The sequence below is a fragment of the Anser anser genome (assembly GCF_964211835.1).
Source record: "Anser anser genome assembly, chromosome: 4".
Taxonomy (NCBI): domain Eukaryota; kingdom Metazoa; phylum Chordata; class Aves; order Anseriformes; family Anatidae; genus Anser; species Anser anser.
In genome coordinates this window covers 59,905,650-59,926,303 of record NC_139724.1, presented here as the reverse complement: position 1 = coordinate 59,926,303, position 20,654 = coordinate 59,905,650, and the positions used below count along the sequence as shown (strand labels likewise).

The 20,654-nt window shown below is 37.5% G+C and overlaps 1 protein-coding gene across 1 annotated transcript in view; it reads right to left on the bottom strand.

Annotated features, from left to right (window-relative positions):
• The window catches only part of DHX15 (DEAH-box helicase 15), a 46,549-nt gene that overhangs the window by 14,796 nt on the left and 11,099 nt on the right, over window positions 1-20,654 (bottom strand). The window contains exons 4-10 of the mRNA XM_083834445.1: window positions 19,475-19,634; window positions 18,854-19,072; window positions 9,242-9,409; window positions 4,200-4,286; window positions 2,535-2,684; window positions 2,273-2,381; window positions 997-1,188 (exon numbers count right to left, since the gene is read on the bottom strand). Of these exons, the coding sequence (XP_083690571.1) occupies window positions 997-1,188; window positions 2,273-2,381; window positions 2,535-2,684; window positions 4,200-4,286; window positions 9,242-9,409; window positions 18,854-19,072; window positions 19,475-19,634 (1,085 nt within the window). The remainder of the gene's footprint in view (window positions 1-996; window positions 1,189-2,272; window positions 2,382-2,534; window positions 2,685-4,199; window positions 4,287-9,241; window positions 9,410-18,853; window positions 19,073-19,474; window positions 19,635-20,654) is intronic.

Genomic DNA, 20,654 nt, shown 5'->3' with positions numbered 1-20,654 from the left:
CTGCTCTGAGTCTGAACAATCATAACTCTGCAACAAACATTTTAGCTTGTTCTTAAAAACTTTCATATAAATATACTGTAAGACTTAACCAAAACAACAGATTTAAACTTAGCCGAAGCATTTTTTTTCTAACCATCCAAGTTAAGCATGTAACCAGTAGTACATCTGCACTGTGAAGAGCCTTGTAAAATAACACACCCTAAAGACAACAATAATTATGAATGAAAACATCCCCACTTCCACAGTGACTAAATCTTGCTGCTTGTCCTAGAGAGACCAGCTATAAAATGAAGTCAGTTCTACATAAGCTAAGGAATGAAATACAAGGCTTGCTTGACAACATTTTTCTCATTGAGATCTCTCTCGACAAGCAGCTACTACGACAGTGCCATTCACATAATGCAGCAAAGTACAGCAGTGCAAACAAGTTAGCTCTTATAAATATATATCCTCCCCAAAACTTGCTTTCTTCCCTTCAGAAGTAATGACTACTCTTTCAGTCATTAAATTAAGTGGGAAAGCTAAAATGTACCATATCGTGCATGAGTTAACATTTTTAATATAACTTGGGCTGTAATCCTTAAGAAAATAACAGGACACATCAAAGTGCAGAATAATGCACAATGCAAAATAAATTTCACTGCCTTAAAACAGTGGTTGAGCTGACATTCCTGGCCCTGACTATGAGCCTAAGATGAAATTTCTGTTCCGCTAGACTGATTTTTTTTTCCCTGTATCAACTCAAATATATACACTTTAAAGTCAGAATGAAATTGCTTGACCATTTATGCATGTTAATTTCTTAACATTAATAATTGTTAGCTGCAGGTGTACACTCAAACCTCTAATGATTGACTATATCCCCATCTGCCAGTTTAAAAAAACTGGTTTTATTAAAAATATATTCAGATTGCTTATATTTTTGATGTGGAAAACTCAAATTCTCCCCAAACTGAAGAACTGCACTTTGTTTAATATCTCTTCCCCTGCTATTACCTGACAACATGGCAGTAATAGATAGGACCTCATTAGAGCAGTTGTAGTCACAACTTGCAATAACCATTTTAGCCAGCTGTGGGTCCAGTGGAAATTCAGCCATCATGGATCCCAATTCAGTCAAGTCTCCATCATCATTTAAAGCAGCCAGATAATTCAAAAGCTCTAAGGCTCTCATCAGAGTTTCAGGAGCTGAAAGAAATATTTAGGTAGACACATTAATCAAACTGCTATTAATAAGCAAAAATGAGAACACAGACTATTCTGTTTTTCGCTTTCCATTCTTCATTCAACTGGCTTCCAAACACGAAATTGTTACCAAATTTGGTTATATACATCCAGACATGAATCAATCACCTATTTAAAAGAGCTATTAACTGGATCAAAGGCTCTGAATATTTGAGGAGTACTGCTTTTCAAAATTCAGACAGCAGTGGTATTGTGAAATATTCAGTAACATAGTAATATTTTCCTCCCTATGCACTGCCACCTTCTTCCCTGTTCAATTCAAAATAGATTGGGTACAGTCCTAAAATTCCAACCCTGTGGTTTAGATATCTAAGGCCTTTCACAAACCTGAACCTTTAAGAATGTTCTCTTACTCCTACATTCCTTTCAGCAAGGGTATATTACAGCCACAAAGAAAAACATAACAGAATCAAAACACCTTCCTGCTAAGCTATCTTACACACTGCATAGCACAAAGAATGCAGAGCTATAAAGCTACTTAAATGCTTACATTTACATTGTAGGTGAAAAACAACTATCTTGGACATATTTATCTATGTCTGACCTGTGTTTTTAATTTGCAGTGTAACAGAGCTATTTTAAAGTATTTATGAACATCTAATAGTATGAGGAGATCAACTTTAACTTCATAGACTGAGCCAAAAACATGTATTCAGCTTTAAAAATGCTAGCCAAATTTATTTACATGCAGTTAACTGATGCACAATTAGAAAGTGTAATCAAGGTGATGAGTAAGAATTCATTCAGTAATAGATTTTTCTCATGTACATAATTCCGTTAAATCCCCTGCAAGGGGGCATTCAGTAGTTTTCCTGGTTCCATTAAAAGCTCTTAGGCAAACTGTAATTCTAAAATACTTGCTCTGGTAATACACGGTACTAAAAGAAACAAAACTTCCTTATGGATTACAATAAGAAACACGGGAAAAAATATTTCATGTTATCTTATAAAATACTCAGCAAAATTAATAATTGCAGAAGTTGAAATTAACACCCGCAGTAGAAAAGACAAAATATGAAACTGGTACCTGGAGGATCCATAAAATCGAAGTGCACCAAATCATCTATACCAAGCTTCTTGAGCTGCAATACTACAGATCCTAAGTTAGACCTCAAAATTTCAGGGTATGTATTGTCCTGTGCAGAGGAAAAAGAAAATTCAAGTTGTCTAGTTTAAAGTACTTCGAAGAACAAGCATTCACATTCTGATTTTGCTTGGTAACATAGTAATTGACTACCTGGATCAACCACTTGGTCTTATAGATGCGCTCTAAAAAGAGGCAATCTTACCTGCATTTCAGTTTTGTAAGCCTTCTCTGTATAAAGCCTGAAGCACTTGCCTGGTCTAGTACGACCAGCACGGCCAGCTCTCTGCTGAGCTGAAGCTTTACTAATCGCAGTCACCAAGAGAGACTCCACTCTGATCCGAGGATTGTACACCTATTTGAAAGTAGAATTGGAGCAGGAAAAGAAGAATGAACATCACTCATGGATAAGACTTATCTCAAAAATAAAGATGGCTTTAAACTTGTTTTTAAATGCAGCTTCTGACTAGGAAATCATAAGTTGTATGCATCTGAGAGGAAGAAAAAAATTGGCTACAGAAGCCTTTGGATCAGTGACAGAAAGCTTCAAACACAACTGCCTAGAAAACAGCATTTACGTTGTATTCATTTGTTAACATCTTCTCCTGCCAGGCTCCCCGTTCTCCTTAAATGTGTGTGTATTTTTAGATAAGATTTTCATGGCAGAACTAACATGTCCAATTTGTTCTATAGAGTGCTAAACACACTCTTGATGCTCAAATAATTCCATGCAAAAACAAGTTGTCTTGATACAATTATAAGGTTGAATAACCATGTTCTAAAGGTCAGAAAAATCTAACATCAAGACTTGAATGCAACTGTAAAAAAATCACACTGGTGACAAAGCAAGACTATACTTCAAGGGCATATGTGGACCGTCACAGTACACAATATGCTGGAATTTACTGTAAGACTCCCAGTGCAGTTACACAAACAGCAGCCCTGCCAACTCATTAAAGCTTAAGGAACAGGAGATACTGATAAAAAGAAGTAGTCAAGTTTCAGATGAAGACCTCTAGTCCATGAATGGGTATAAGCCATATACAAAAACATTAGTCCTTATTAGAGAACTACTTCCAGTAGAACTACTTGTGAGAAGAATTCAAATTAATGGCGATTGCAACTTGTGCGTGAAGATGCACTGACTGTACTCACATTCTGCTGTCTCTCATTTTGCAAAAGTTTAAAAAGCTGATAACATGCATGAGTGTTAAAAAAAAGCCCAAGAAACCAAGTTATGAAGACAGTTCCCAGTGAAAAAATCAATTAAGTTTAAGAGACTTCAATTTTAATCTTTAATTAGTTCTTGGTTTGCATTCAGGCAAGCTACTTCAGTTCCTCTGCACCTCCTTTAATGCTTCAAGAAAGGCTTAGTGACTTAAGATCTTTAGGGCTGAGACAGCACCTGATGAGTACGGACAAGAAAACAATACTAGCCTAGGTATTACTTCGCTCTTCTCATTTAAGTGCTGAAGTTTTCCACACTAACATGACTTAAATTGAGAGGTGACTTCTAGCACCAGTTTCATTTACTTTCACATGACCTTCATATATTTCTTAGTTTTAATTTAGCATTCTCAAACATGGACACAATACAAAATGAAAAGTGAATTCTATATTCCAGGCCTAACTCTAAAAATCCTCATGTTTCAATTTTTAAGACTGAAGTTCTTCCGTACTACACTGTTTTGGACTGTCATAGCTAAGCTTACAGATGAAGTACAAACCTATCATTAAGTCTAAAAAAATCAACATCAAGACTTCAATTGCAAAACGCTTGTCACTGTTTACCAACAGAAGAGTTACCTGAGCAAACCAGACTCCGGTATCTTTCCTACACTAAAGAAAGCACAACTGACATAGTATTTACCTTTTGTTTTGCAAAGCCAGGATCAATCACAAACACCACACCATCTATTGTTAATGATGTCTCAGCAATGTTGGTGGATACAACAACCTGTTGAAAAATGAAATAGTAAATAGCTAATTTGTCAAGAAGATACGCAAATAAAGCCCTGATTCTGTATCCGCATCATGATTTTTCAGCAAATAACTAGCAGAGCTCTGCTCCAAAACTTTTACAGGAAGATCTGAAGTCAACTAGACGAACGTCTATTAGCATCAGTGCAGTTTTTGTCCACTATATTTCTGTTGTGCCTTCATTAATAATATGAAAAAAAGTTAGTTTTAATAAAAATACACAAGAGCAAATATTTTACTTTAAGATTGCTGTTCAAAATTCTACTCCCAACTCCAGTACAAAATGATAAATTGCAATGAATCTTTAACATCTTCTGTTAGCTTTTTAAGTCTTTTTTTTTTTAAGCCCAAAGATGGCAAACTGGTTAAATAATGCTGTATCAAAGGTTACATAACTGTACTTTAATGAGTCAAATCTACACGCAGGTGCCCCTCCTCAGTTAAGCATGGAGTAAAAGCATCATCTGTTTTACAATCCAGATATTAACAGTAAAAAGCAGATATATGCCTCTTATTTTACACACACAGGAGCCCAGTATGTTCTTTTACTTGGTCCAGAATAAAGCAGTTATCAATACAGTCCACCTGAAATCCTCAAAAAATGTTTAATTTCAACTTTAAATTATCATAGTCAAATATCTTTACATATTTTGAAGGTTAAGCTTTCAAGCTGTTGCAACATCTCTGGAGGTTGTCTCACGTAAGAGTTAAAATAGAGGCGTATCTGAGTTCTGAGGCCTGATTCATTGCCATTTAAACATTTATGTCCTGAGATGCAGTTAGCAGTCTATAGATACTATTAGTTCTCATCCCAACAGTGACCACATTAAATCACATTAGAAGGAAATGTAATCAGCTGCCTTAAAAAAAAAAACATACCCCAGACCAGTTCAGGACTTCATTAAAACCACTTACCTTTTAGTTCTTAATTCCACTGAAGACAGAAAGCCCTGTTTTCAGCTTAACAATTAGAATTTGAGACCCCTAACAATTTCTTCAGAATTACAATGAAGTCAGTGACTGGAATAGACTGATATTCCCAAAGACTTCTCTTCCTCCTGGCTGATCACTTTGCTAGTCAGGTAGTACTTCCTACTCACCTCTTCTTAACTAGACTTAGTGTCTAAGCCTGCCCAGATGCCACTATATAATGAACGCAACACTTAGGCGGAAAAAAAATTAAAGCAATTTAAATTAATATGGTGTTCCACCCTGAAATTATATGCTATTTAGAACTCCCCAAAACCCACACCTTTCACTGACAGGTAATCTGCATAGTAGCCAAAGAAAAACCGCAAAAATCAATGCAATTAAGTGCTGACAGCACTATATACAGTCACAAAAATTTCGCAAGCCATTAAATATGTAAATTCAACTAGCATTCCTATGTTAAAAAGCTAGTCAACCCACATTCAACTTGCTGTTACAGACTGTACTTTAGATAAGGTCTCAGCTTTTTTTGGACCTACTAAAGCATGAAGCACCCATACGCAGAAGCTTCAAATACCAATTACATAGTAGCATTGAAAGGCTTTGGTCCCGGTTTTAATCACCAATTTCTATTAGGACACTTCAATACTGACAACTCAATACTGTTAGTACACTTAGCCCACAAAGGCCCATCAATTTAACTTGTACTTGAATTTACCTAGCTTGTACTCAGAATAATACAGAGGGTAGAGGAAAAAATAGAACAGGATTCACCGTGTTATGACTATGTACACCTCATTTGTTAATGTCACATTGCTTAAAAACAAATGAATACTGTATCATAAGAAACCTAAAGAAAACCTTGAAGTTCTTCCACATCTCTATAGCCTAAATCAAAATTACAAAGTTGCTCAGAAATCAGATGAATGAAATTAGCACTAAATTATGTAAAATAATTGTACCCAATTAGCTTCAACTGCAATTTTGCAGTTTTAACTGCAATACTGCAGTTACAGAAATGTTTACGGTAAAAAGGTTTCTAAATATCACGTTAATGGTTCTTAATATGTTCTAATCTACATATTATATATAAAACTCTCTATATTGTATTAACTAGTAGCTCTCAAGACTCCTGAAGCAAATAAAACAGACTAGAAATTCCATTCTGCTACTGGAAACTGTTCTGTTTACACCATAACGGACAAGATAAAAATGCAATGATATAGCCAGTTTGCATTAAGAGAGGAGTCATAAAAAAATTGAGCTCAATGTACATGTGATATCAAACAAGTCTCAGATGTATCATAGAAGACAGTAGTCAGTCTCAATGCTCTTTCTCTTTTCCTCCCATCTCCCAGTTCTAAAGGCACACATTAATCGTAACAGAGAATAAGAAGTATTACACTATCCAGGATTTAATAATGAAAATACCATTAAAAATCCCTTTAAAAACACACTGTAGTTTCTCCCTACAAAGAATATGGTCATGATTGGTAGTTATTGCATTTTGGCTCTCAGATGCAATAGTGAAGCACTCAAAATGCTTACCAACACAAAATTTGATTTTAACTATTAAATTTTACAGGCAATTAAACAGTGGTTTATTAACTTTTGAAACCTAACAAATAATGCATAAGACACTCTCTTCTCTTGAGTTTAACACTGGGTTGGTTATACCTGACTAAGCAACTGGCATCACCTTCTGTATGACACTCTCAAGATCATCACATCCCTAGGAGCTGGCAGCTCTTACAGTTAAGCAGGAAAACTCTTCAAAACATGAAGCAAATATAAGCTGAGCTCAGAACACTCTGGAAAGATTAATTTATTTTTTAAGATAAAAAGAAAGAAGACATGACTCATCTGATTGATAGACAGTACAGTAATAACGCTTTGATGTTCAGTTGCTATGTTTGCACAGTCATGTAACCATACAAAGGGAACAAGCTAGCTGTATAATAACTACGAGTAAAGGACAGTAGTCCACTTCAAGTCTGAATTACAAAATTGAGTTAAAACCAGTAGGAGTCCACTATGTGAAAATGCACAAAAGTAACTTTAGAATAAGGGCAATGAGAAAGGCAAGAGTGTTTTCAGCAGGCAGTATATATGGCAACAATAGGGTAGAAAAGGAGAGCAGAAAGGCACCTTTGAGTCAACATCGTCTTTCTCTATAGGGTAGGTGAAGTATTTATTCACCATAACCAGAACAAACATTTTTATCTAGAATCTTAAGCTTTCTAGTAAATGCTAAGCACTAACAATTTATTGCACAAGGACAAAAAAAGCTCTTAAGCCATCGAGATATATCAGTATTATTTGTTACCACCACGAATATTGCAAGATGCTACACAGCTTCCAAAATCTACCTTTTCTTTCACAAAGTTAAAGCACAGGAGCTAAGCAAGCACTTCACTTGTTTTATGATTATAGCCTTTAAAACGATTCAGACCTCCTTCTAGCCCTCTTTCCTTGGCCATTCTATAAACCAGGCTCACCTCACATAGCGGGCTGTGGGAAAGCCGACGTTATGTAAGGTAAGAGACCCAGCACGCATGGTCCTGCTTTACATATCCTGATCACTAACTGAAACTAGAGCAACTTAACTTTACAACACATACAGGTAACATTTTTCACTCACTGCTAGATTTCTCATAAAGATAAAAAACAAAACATGAAAGCCAGAACATTTCAGTCAACCAAATACATTTCGGAGTAGCGTTAAAAAACACACACAATGACTTCACAGGTCTGAATGTTGCTCATATCTTTTTGCCCACAGGTGATCTCTCCAGCCTGGCTATTTTTCTTGTAGTAAAATAGTTGCTATAGTGAGAATATCTTAAACACTGGTAGAGTTCAACATAACGAAAGCTACCCACTGCTTTATCCTCTTATCCAGAAAAACAGGAACTGCCTATTTTGAAGTGCAGTTTTAAACAAATGAAAGTTAAATGAAATACACAGCTACCACTTGTTCATTGCTGAGAAGCAATTTCATTCATTTAAGTCATTTGCTAATACAATCTTGTTGCAGCATTAGTTTCATGATTTCAGATCATATGCTTTCTGCAATCAGCTTTGATAGGAAAGGGAAGATCATTTCACTAAATTTAATAAGTAATTTGTTCTTCCAGAACACTATGAGTTTGCCACTAGTATTCAGCATATGTTGTACTGCCCAAAAAGTCAAATAATCAACGAACAAACCCTGCCTAGAGCAGATAGTATGATTCAGCTTTGACCTTCAAAATCTAACTTGGTGAATGCTACAGTTCCACATAGCATTAGTTTAGTTTGAAGAAGCTCTACTAACACTGCTTCCAAATGTTCAGTTTTAGAGAAATAGCCATACAGTTTCTAACGTGGTTTATACAAGTACTCAGGAACTGGACTGGTAACGTTACGAGAACATTCACTAATGTCATTCAAGGTATTTTTATTGGTTTCTCAATCCTTTTTGCCTGATAAAAGGAAATAACCCCAATTCCTTGCTCACTGCTTCAGAAAACATGAACCAACTTAAATACTTCCTTTAACTTACCACCTTGTCATAAGCCTTAAGAAACAGAAAAGAACTGCCTAATAACACCCCTTGAAGGGGGTGGTCGGTTTTGCCTCCAAAAAGAACATGTCTCAGAATAATTTAAGAATAATTTATCAGGGAAAAAATCCTGTCCTTCCATGTAAATCACACAGTTGTCAAATTCAGTGTTATATTTCTCATACTAAATTTACATGAATGCCAGCCCCATTCAGTTAAATCAAATTGTTACCAGAACATTCTGGCATTACAGATGGAAGTCAGAATTTTGAATTACACTAAGAAACACACAATTATCTAAAAATTTAAGTGAGATAGAGCCCTGGATTATCAAGGCTTCATTAAAAAAAAGCTTCCACTTCTTGTGTACACTTAACATAGCCGAAACTGATTTAATTGCCCACACAACTGTGAGTAGCTTGTTACTGAAGAACGTACCAAAACAACATACTATTTACCTTTCTTCCTATTGCTCCATTTTGTTTTTTTGGTGGAGGAGGTTCAAAAATCCTTTGCTGTTGCTGCGGAGGAAGGGTGGAGTACAATGGAATGATTTTGATGTCACCCACTTCAGGACCTAAATCATCAATTTCACGTTTTATCCTCTTGCAGGCTTCATCGATCTCCTGCAAAACAAGCATACTTGTTTTAAAACTCCATGAGAAAGTCAGTCTTTTATTTTAGAGCAACTAATGACAATTACACTAAGTCTACACTCAGAGAACAATTACAATAATTTCAATTTTAAAAAAATCCAAGGTATTTGCTGAATTCCCAATCAAATTTCCACAACGCACCGAGATGCCTCAGCTTCTATACTCTAATGAACAGCCTAATTTGCATTCAACATCCTTTTCCTTTTAGTCATGTTTCCTAATTAATTCCCTACAAATTGTACTAAAATTGAAATCTCTCACCCTGGAATATTAAACTGCACTCATGACCTTTTCAATTTTCACAATCTAGAAGAAATTGATGTGCAAGATATTTAAAATAAGCCAATTAAGCTTTAATGTCACGTATCAGTAATGCAATTATATGGAAGATTTGCTTCATTGTACCTAATGAGAACAAACACCTTTACAGTATAAACATGAATGCTCAAAATCAAACCTCTTAATCCAGTTTCAGATTTTACTTTAAAATTAACTGAAATCCCACTTAAACGCCAGAGCAGTCAGTGAAGTACTCTGCAAATGGTACAGGCTTTACAGTTTTTACCTTTGTAAAGTACAGTATTGCCAGTCTATTTTCTGACAAACTCAGCACACAAAAGAGCTCCCAATCGCTTACATTTCAGTTTCATTTTAAAACAAGAGCATTTAAGCCCACCAGGTGACCTATAGTTGCAATGAGATTTAATGAAAACCAAAGTGTACAGAAATTTAGGCCAACAATTAATGCAATTTCTTTATTTCAACTTCGAATTTACAGAGCCTCCACTGATGTAACTCAGGTGCTATCGTGAATACTGATATTTTGGGTGAACCACCAACAGCAGAATGAAGTCATAGTGACAAGAAGATAACAGTAAGCAAAAGAAAATGGCTACAACACACTCCAAGAAAAGAGGCCAGCCTTCCCTTGCCACACAATTCACCAGACTGAAGTTACAGCGATGCTTAAGACACTCACACAAGCACATATAACTTCAGTTAATCTTAAGGCTCTGTGAAATTACTGCTTTAAAGTCTAATTAGGGAAGCAAAAGCAGCTTCCATTTTCGAAGTCCTAAAATGCAGGTACTATCTAGAACAAATCTGACAGATTTGGGGATTAACTTTAATTTGTTTTAAGAGAGATTTTTCACTTTTCAGTATAAGTGCATAGAGTGTTTTAAATAATCACAGACAGTATAATACTCGTGTTCAGTACTGACCAGCATATATAATTAATGTAAGCAGAGCAAAATAATAGTCAAAAGGTCTACCTCTTTGATGTCAAAGTGTCCTTTAATAGTAAGCCTAATGCCAGAAGGCATTATCTTGCCAATTTGAATGAACTGCAGACATTTACAAAAACCTTTTAAACAAAGGTGCACTTTGCCAACAAATCCAATATACTTTTTCATAACATAAGAGGCACACAAGAAACTGAGCTGGAATGCCCCCTACTGGTTTACTAGCAAAGAACAAATTTCTTCATAAAAATGTCAATACAGGTGGTTCTGCTGATAAACCCTTTTTGAAAGTTCATTAATAGCCTCCCAGTGAAAAGGAAAAAAAAACCCTGATGTACTTGACATATCATACACAGTAGTTTAGTAAATTAATAACTTCATATAATGGTCCTAAATGAAAAAGGCAACATGTCAAAGTAGCTGACTATGCAGCCACACACCCACTCTCTCAAATTTGCACCTTTTCAAAGGTTTGACAAGCTGACACTTGGACACCTGATAAAGATTAAATAGAAAATTAGACCATGTCTTTCAAAAACACGTAAGTCAAATGCTGAAACAAAAAGTCTAGCACAGACACAAGCTCCTAATCTGAAGGTCCCTAAACTGTTTCATGGAATCTGAGCAGATTGCACTGTGCGACTGGTAGAGCTCTGATACTGGACAGGATGCTCAATCCTTCAGTTTTATGCTTGAGATAAAACACAAGCAAGCAGTGACAAATGAAGGCACTGCGCTCTTCAGGCCACGTGTTCACAGTCACCTATAATCTTTGACAAGAACAGGAAGTGCTGTTACCCCCTAGAGTTTCCCAGTGCAGTTTCAAAATATCCCAAATCAGAATTACTTACAGTACTTCAACACAGCAAGGAGAAGTGCATGTAGAATCATTACTCCCTGCAGATTTGCAGAGAGAACTGTGGACCTCTCATTAAAAGCTGCCTAAAGGACACAAGTCAACAAAAGCCACTGCCACTCATCTAAAGAAAACAGCAGAGAGCCCTGTAGTATTGAAGTGTTTAATAAAGTAGTGGCAGTTTCCTTTTATTTACCCCACTAACAGATTATTATCTGTTTCAGCTGTATGTTCACAACCAATCTTCAATACTAGAATCAGAGTAGAACTAGTATTATTCCAGAAACCTTTCCAAAAAGCTATCTCAAACTACACAATCTAAAAGACATATGTGTAATTAGAACAGTTTGAAAGCACTGAGGATTCAGTTAAGTGTCAAAGATATATTTTTTATCACACACAAACATTTAAGTCTCACAACATGATGGGTACGGTTGAAGGCACAATCTTGCCTTTAATCCTCTGAGGATTCAGCAAGCCTAATTCAGTAGTCTCGACTCACTCAAGTATCAGAGATTTTTTTTTAAATTAATGTTTGCACATTGAGTCCATTACAAACCTCCTTGAAAAGGGATTATTCCACCCACCTACATGTAAGAAGAGATTTTTATTCTTGGAGGGAAAGGAGGGGAAGGTAGAGTATAGCCTTACGCTTTGATTACGCCTGAAAACGTCCTCCAAGAGCCCTGACAGCCACACTGATTACTTGAGGTACTGGATGCCAGCGTACTGACAGCAGAACAGGCACAGGGACAGGGGAGCCACAGTTAAGCCATGACTGCCGAGGGCACTAGCACAAAGACCTGCTTCAGAATTAATCAGAGCAGGACGTCTACCACACACCACGTGCAAGGCTTATGCACTGCTCAGGGTCACTTTAGTAACCTTACCCTAGTTCCTCACAAAACTAGACTCGTTAGGAGTATTAGCTGAGAAACAGCTCTCAGAATTCTGAGTAGGCGAGCCTACTGCCGAAGCTAAAGTTTCCAAAAACTTCTTGCTTGATCCAATAAAAATGGATTAACAATATACTTATATGGTGATAAAAAAGATTTGAAAGGTCTGGTGAAGAAAGTTTAACTAAACATCCCTTTCAACTAAAAGCTAGCAGTCTGTGATTGTTTCCAACTCCCTACTTGTGAGCAAAGGTAATACTGGGTGCAGCACTCCTACAGGCTCTCTCCATCCCTCCATATTCTCACACTATTCTGTTTGACTCCTTAAAATTGTAACAGTTAAGCTACAGACATCCCTTCCAGGGATGGATTCCTAAAGTTGCTACCAAGTTCAGCATTATCTGTGTCCATATGGGAACCAATGCTTAGCAGTGCCTTGTTTAGAAACCAGGACAAGAACATGCTCCCCAATTTCTTCATCATTATCTGAAGCAGTAGTGCAGCCATCTGTATTTTCATGAAGCAGTAAGTACGGTACTTGCACCTCTCAAATCTGGCAAGATTTTTACTCTATCTCAACCCACTTTTCTGTACAAAAGGTGGCAACAGCAACAACTGTTGCTCATATCAATTAAAAGCACAGTGTTTTCTTTATTTTTCCTTTCTCATGGCTAATGAGTACATCTACAAGTATATATACACACACAGGTAATATCTCATACTCACCCATGAACAGTATTAAATACTGTAGTAACAATACATGAAATATGCACGCATTTTGAAAAGGGTTATAAATCTTGCAGTATCAAAGAATACAAACCCAAGAAGTGCTTTCCAGACATAAAGTAGGTGTATTTAATACTTGCAGTTGTAGTCAAAATCAAGTACTCAGAAGCCCTTTCAACTATTCTGTGAAATAAACACATTCAGTGTCACCATGATACTTCACTGCTACAATTTCTGGACTTACCATGGCAACAGACCTGGCTGCATTCACCTTCGTACAATGGGTACTGAATGCTGCCTGATCAGCAGCCTCTTACCCCTTTCCAAGGGTTTAACCACAGACAGCACCAGCTGCAGGTTAGTTTCTTTAATGCTCAAGATAGCCTTTTCACAGCCTTTTGTCTTCTTCATCCCTTTTGTCTTCTTTCATCCTGTCTCCTACTGCTCAGTACTGCTTGCATCGCTCACCCAAAGGAGCACAGAAAAACTGCCAGCTACAAGACAACACATCAGACAGTACGGCTGAATTCCTACCCCTTCCTTAAGGAAGGAAATCCCTTCCCTACCCCCCAGCCCTCCCAACTGTAAATACAAAGCCTTCCACATTGCATAAAGGACAGCATCAGGCAGAAGGTCTCCTGAAAAAGCTTGACAAAGGTGATTTGGGAAGATGCGATGAAAAGCTGGTGGTATTTAAAACTGAGAGGGTCATAACCAATACTTCTGTGGCTTAGCTTCGAAAGTATCACTAAAGGGGTTAGTGGTAAGTTCCTAACCCATCTGACCCTCATCCCCCTTGATTTGCTTTAGTAAATACTGACAGAACAAAAGCAATACTGAAAATGTGAACAAGATTTAATATTATGGGTTTTGATTTTTTGTTTTTCTCCTCAAAAAAACTCATTTTTGAAAGACTATCTCCTAGGTATGACTTTTAAAGATGATCCATGGCCATTTATTTTAGAAACATGTTGGTTCCTTAGGCTGTGTCCAAACACAGACAAGAAGGAGAGACTCAGGAATGAGATGAATCATAAAATCAGTATCTCCCCATCTGCCCAAACTCTTCCTGTACATCTGCACTGCTCACATGTATCATCTCACTAATATTTAACATCCTCAAGCTCTGCATCAAAAAAGTAAGGATTGGAACATATCACTACATTAGCAACTCACCTAAAAGGAGATGTATAAAATTAACCACACAAGAGACCAATTTTGCTTCTTATCATGCAAGAGTGCATTTTCCCCCTTCTTTATCTGCTCTTGAAGATAGAGTCCTTATTACACTATTTAACCTGAATACTCAGTAGAAATTCACTTCCATTTCTTTCCCTGATGGTATTTATGCATTAAAGAATGAGTTGCACATACTGATGGGTTACTATTAGCAAGAACAGAAACAGGAAAGGGCTATAGGAGCAGTTCTATTACTGAGTTAGTGCATCACATCTTTAAGAAGAAAGTTTGTGCTGAACAAGTACTCAAGATTCTTTCATAAAGTAGTTCTGCTGAAATGGCAGTCAACAAAAAACAACTCAGGAAGCCTAGCTAGAATGAACTTATCAAGTTCAATTGCCTCCTCTAAGCTAACAATCCACTCCAATAACCTGAATTTCCTTCCCTTTGGATGTAGTAGCCATCCATACTACCGTAGGCTGAGGCATGAACCTGCACCAGAACTACACGGCAGGCCCACACAACAACCAACAGGAAGCTGCCCTGAGCCACTGAAGGGCATCAACCGTCAGTAAATGTTCTGGCTCAACTGCTGAACTGATGTACAGGAACATCCACTGAATTCTGAGCAAAGCCTGAGCAGCAGGTTAACATCTCAACTGTATTGCACTGCCTTTCAAGCAACCGTTTCTACAAAAAGATGGTGACTAGTGATGTAATTGTAAGGACATTTAATGGAACAATCTGAGAGCTCAGCGTACAAAACAATTGAATGATTTTGTAAACATGGTCATTTGCAACATTAGTTCAGAAACTATTTCTTCTTCAGCTGACTCTGTATCAGAGGACTTACACCCACACAAGGAACCTCTTGACATGAGCAAGCCTCAAGACTGCCCCAGTTAGAACGTTCTTTTAAATGGGAAATGCAGTCTGTAACTACAGCAGATCACTGTACACAACTAGATCCAGCTGCTTCTTGATAAGTGAGCCAGGCAGACATTACTGCTTTTTGACCTGAAGGAAACATACCAAAAAAACACAAGAATTTTATCTTGTGTAAAATAAGGAGGGTGGAGCAGGGGGGTGTAGACACCTTAGAGCATTCCCTCTTCTCATACAAGTTTTTATCACAGAGTGCACAGCCAGCCACATCTGGCTCTGATGACATGAGCCTCCTGGAAACATTTCATCCTCAAGGCTGCATGAAACTTCATCAATTTCCCTCTTTCATTTCCCAGGAATGAATACAAACTGCTACATTCTAAGATGAAGAGAAAACAACAGCCAAAAACAAAAAGCCTTTTGAAGCTAGCTGTTTCAGGAGATGCTCAGAACAGAGATGGAAAGAAACAAAGCTTTGTAAAATACAGGGGAGGAGGAGTGTCTTCCAAGGAAGAAGTCAACACTTGACCATAGCTGAGAACTGCTCTGTCAGCAAGTCACAACTGAACTTAGCACAATTCTGTGTTCATTTTAACTTGCTCTATTTGAAATACTTCATGTTGACATCATCTCAAATACATGAAAAGCAAGAGAATTTCTGCCTTTAGCACTGGAACACAATTACTGGTGTTACTTTCTCAGTTTATGCACCTTGACTCCTCAGCACGTTCTGTATAAGGCTGAAACAAGACAGAGCCTGTGTTCACTGCAGCCCAGTATACTTAACTGACTCAACCTTGCTCAATCTCTACTGCTGAGACCAAAGAAGTTGTCGGTTTTGGCTTCAATTTCCTCCTAATAAAGTGCCTGCTACTTTCTTTCACAGTTCTAGTGTTTAACCAACCTGTAAGGAAAAAAGGGAAAAAAGGTGTACCTTTAAAATAAATCCTCACTTATAAAACATTCTGCCAAAACCTCACGTGTGTTTTGCAACCATTTTCTACAACACCACCATTTTGCCAACATCGTATTTTAAACCTTTCTAGAACACCGACACCAGAACCTCACAGCAATGTTTTCCAGTACATTTATCTATATTCGAGAACAGCATTGATCTGCACTTCACATATCCAGATGCAGCCTGGATTCATCCTCCTACATACATGATGCATTTGGCTTTATGGAGAGAAGAACACTGGGGTGGCAGAGAACACACTTCGCATTCAGAAGTGCCTAGGTTACTAAGACATGCAGACAGATCTATAGTTTCCGTATCATTATTTCTGCACACACCCCCCACCCAATTTCATCTGTAATGATTTTACACCTACTCTCAGATTAATGATCTTAATGGAGTACAAAATCTAATACTGTTCTAACAGAACTCCAGTAGACAGTAAGCCTACAGCCTCTGAGATACACAGGTGAGCCAATCTTGAGACATTTAAAGTGAACATCCACAACTAGACCACTGGGATCTATAATCACAACAACAGAACAAATTTGATACCGCCTGTTATCCAAGATAGACACGTTGACTGAAATATAATTACATTCACTTATTTATGAACTCAATTCCCTGTCAGATTTTCCAGTTTCACTTTCTTGACAATGAAGACATTAATGTTATTTCCATCATCAGAAGTCTCCCTGGTACACCGGGGTGGGTGTGTGGTTGCGTTTACATCAACAGACAATCTTTCTTCCTTACTTGTATCCTATGGGACACAAGTCCTGTTTCAAAATGTTTATTCCTAATCAATCCCTAAACAAAAGTGCCCTCAAAAATCACAAAGCAAAGGGGATAAAACGCTTCAAACCTTCTCTACAGAAGCTAGGCCAGACTTCAACTTCACACTAACTGGCTAAATTCACACCAGCTCCAGGCAGAGCTGCTCCAGTGCCCCTGAACAATTAATCCATCATCTATGGATACATGGACTGGAGAACTCTAGATAAGAAGATAAAGGGTGGTGGCTTACCAATGCAACTTAAGCAATTCAGTAAGGCAACACAGGGATATTACTATTAGCTACATTTATGCATAGGTGACCCTACACCTATGTACATGCATGGTTTGGTAAAGCTTTTGCGCGTATTATAAACACCACATCCTGTAAATTAACCCCATCGAACTCAAAGAATTTGTTTGAGCTATAGAACAGAGCCCCTCTGAAGTAACAGTGGGTACTAAAGGAATCTAGAGCCATAACATGAAAGCAGAGTGGTACTGGTCCAGTTGATAACATCTGAAGAAGTCTTCCCCCCTCAAATCTCCCATGTTTGCCATATCAAATGAATCCGAGCAATACATAGCAGCTGATGCAGCAAGGACATCATTTGTAACTGAACATTAAAAGGGCAAATATCTGTTCTTCATGTAAGGCTGAAGAAGAAACCTTCATTTAAGGTTAAAGATAAGGTCTAAGATACTTGACTTAGCATTCTGGTTAAAGACACTAAAATCTGCGAGAACATCAGCACAGCAGTGTTGTTCTGTCACCACTGATGCCATTCACCCACTCACAACAGTTGTTTCATTAACTCTTGCATTTACCTGTCAGACACATCTGAACTAGGACTTCTAACCTAACTTAAACCAAACAGGCAAGCTTCAAAGCTATAGTCCTTGAAGTGTTTTCGCCTACCTATACTTTTAACTTACAGCAATATTCTACATGGAGAAGGACAAAAGTAAGAGACGGCATATCTGTCTTTAGAGGGACAGTCACTATTCTGGTTCTCTAAGGGCAGAGACTATACCTGCCAGAAGACATTTTAATCAAATACCTTAAAACTCACCTAGGAGGCAACACATACGGATCTGTATGACTGGCCAGTCTACTCAAGAAGCCTGTGCACCTGCAGTATCACAAGTTGTTTGTACAGTATTTTTTCCTTCCTTTGGCACAGTTAACACTCAACGCTTACATTTATTTTGTAAAGACACTGAACTGTTCCACACCCTTTGAAGGGTGTTTCTTCAAAATAAGTCAACAGACATTCAAAGGAGCTTCAAAACAGCCTCAAGACAGTATTAAAAATTTTATTTCAAGCAAAACATTTAAGGTTTCCAGGACATCATTTCCTCCTATAGTTTGGATTAAGTGCTTTTATACAACCCTCTTTCACAAGCTAACAAGCCACTACTGAAATACAACTCCCACTATGTGTGGTACAAAAAAACTACAATCTAATACTCAAACCTATTCAAAAAATGTAATTTTTACTAAAAATGCTACTTATAGCTATGCATCAGAATAAAAAGGTTATTCTTCATTTAAGTCATACCGTACACACCCTGAAGTGCACAGAACTGTATTTTAAAATCAAAAGCATGGATGCTACCAGGTACCCAGATCTTCTGGGTTCACCTCAGTATGAACCTGTGTTTCATACCCTAGGTTTCTCTTATAAGTGCAAGATTAAGATGAAAGCTTTCATTTTAGAGAGGTCTTGTCTGCAATATGCATACGCTTTACATTTCAAGTGCTTAACGTATGGCAGGTGGAGTACCTCGCATCATTTCCGAATGGTAAACTAGAAAAGGAAACTAAACATTTCAGTCTATACAAGCCACTTATAACAGCTTCTACATGGAAAGATGGATGGAAAAAAAAGAAAATACCTCCTGTCCGGTAAGAAAGAGTAGAAGATCTCCTTCCTCTTCTTCACACATGTGAATTTGGATCACTGTTCGAATGGCAGCCTCAAGGTAATCCCTTTCTGGTTCTGGAGTATAGAATATCTCCACAGGATGGGTGCGACCCGGGATGGTTAGAAGAGGACAGTTATCAAAGTAGATCTGAAACTTGCCAGCATCTAAAGTAGCACTCATAACTATAACCTGTAGGTTTGGAGAACACAAAGCAAAGAAGTTACTCCAGAGGTTGACATAGACCTGAGAAATGTTACACATACAATATATAATAACAGGAAACTAAACTGTTGACCGTGATTCAAGCGTGCTTTTATCACTTGAATACAGAACCTTTGTTTCAAGGTGCAAAAAAAAACCCTGAACTGTAAAGGTTAAGCTATAATTACATCTTTCTAGTATTTCCTTCAATACAAGCTGCACTAGCACTTTCCTAGTTATCTTCCCAATATGTTCATCATTAACAGATCAAGATGACAATTGATCTACATTAACTGACCTTTATGATCAGCTAATGGTAAGCACACAGATACCCTTCCTTCAGTATGAGTAACCAGAAAGGAGATGTTGCTGGGCTTCATCACTACTGACCTTCAAATCAGCTCTTTGTCTTACAACTTCTTTCAAAACTCCCATCAAAATATCAGTAGCCAGGGTTCTCTCATGAGCCTCATCAAGAATTATAACACCATAGCGCTCCAGCAAAGGATCATTCATCGCTTCACGAAGTAACATACCATCAGTCATATACCTGAATACATACAAAAACAATTTTTATTAAATTTGATAAAGACTCCTCTTCCATATTATTCACTAGGTTGTTTGAAGTAAGCCTTTAACCAACCAACTTTCAAAACAGATGCATCAGTAAACTATTTCAAACAGAGTAAAAAAACCATTTAAAGTTTCAAATAGAACCTACTGTAGAATATAAATGAAATCTAGGAGTAGGAACAAAGCTTAAAAAAAGGAGGGGGGAAAACAAGATTTGGCAACATTTATGAGTAGTTTGTCGACTATTACTGGCAGACTTCCAGGTCTACAAATAAAGACAGGCAAAGAAAGGGAAAAATGCAACTCAAATCGTAGAGCTACTATTCCTGCAACTGTTTCTTCTCTACACTATTTGCAGATCTGTTCACTGCTCCTCCTCCTCAGTACAATTTATTTTTTGCACATGAACTTCATTCCCAAATTTCAACCGCTTCTATGAGCAAAACAAAAACACCATTTAAACAGGTAAGACTCATGAAGTCACGCTACATGGAATCCTTTTTAACTGATCATTCTGAGTGTCATCTGCAAATGATGTATGAAGTGGGCCTGGCTCCACACACAAAGCACAGGAATCTAAAACAGCTGACAACTAGAACACTCACAAACCCAGACTTCAGATTGTGCGCCCTAGAGTCTGGCATAGGTCACTTCTGAAACTTTCTGGTAGTTCTTACTAAAGCACACTACGGAACTTAGGAATAACTTACTACCTGAGATAATCCTGGTTACCACTGACAAAAGTCAGCCAAATGCATAACATGAAGAGAAACTGAATGCTGAAGGGCTTTGTTCTGAACACCACCTTACTCATAAAAAAACACTTTTCCAGATCACTTTCTTCTTTATGGATAACTTGAAATCACTTCCATAGGGTCCAGAGATTTCTTTAAGAGGAATAATTCATTTCTGAATCTACTCAAGCAAGCCCCTCACCCCAGGTTTATCTCAGCTGATGCTACAGCTCCTCTCTTCTTTACTCAGCTATTGGAGGTGT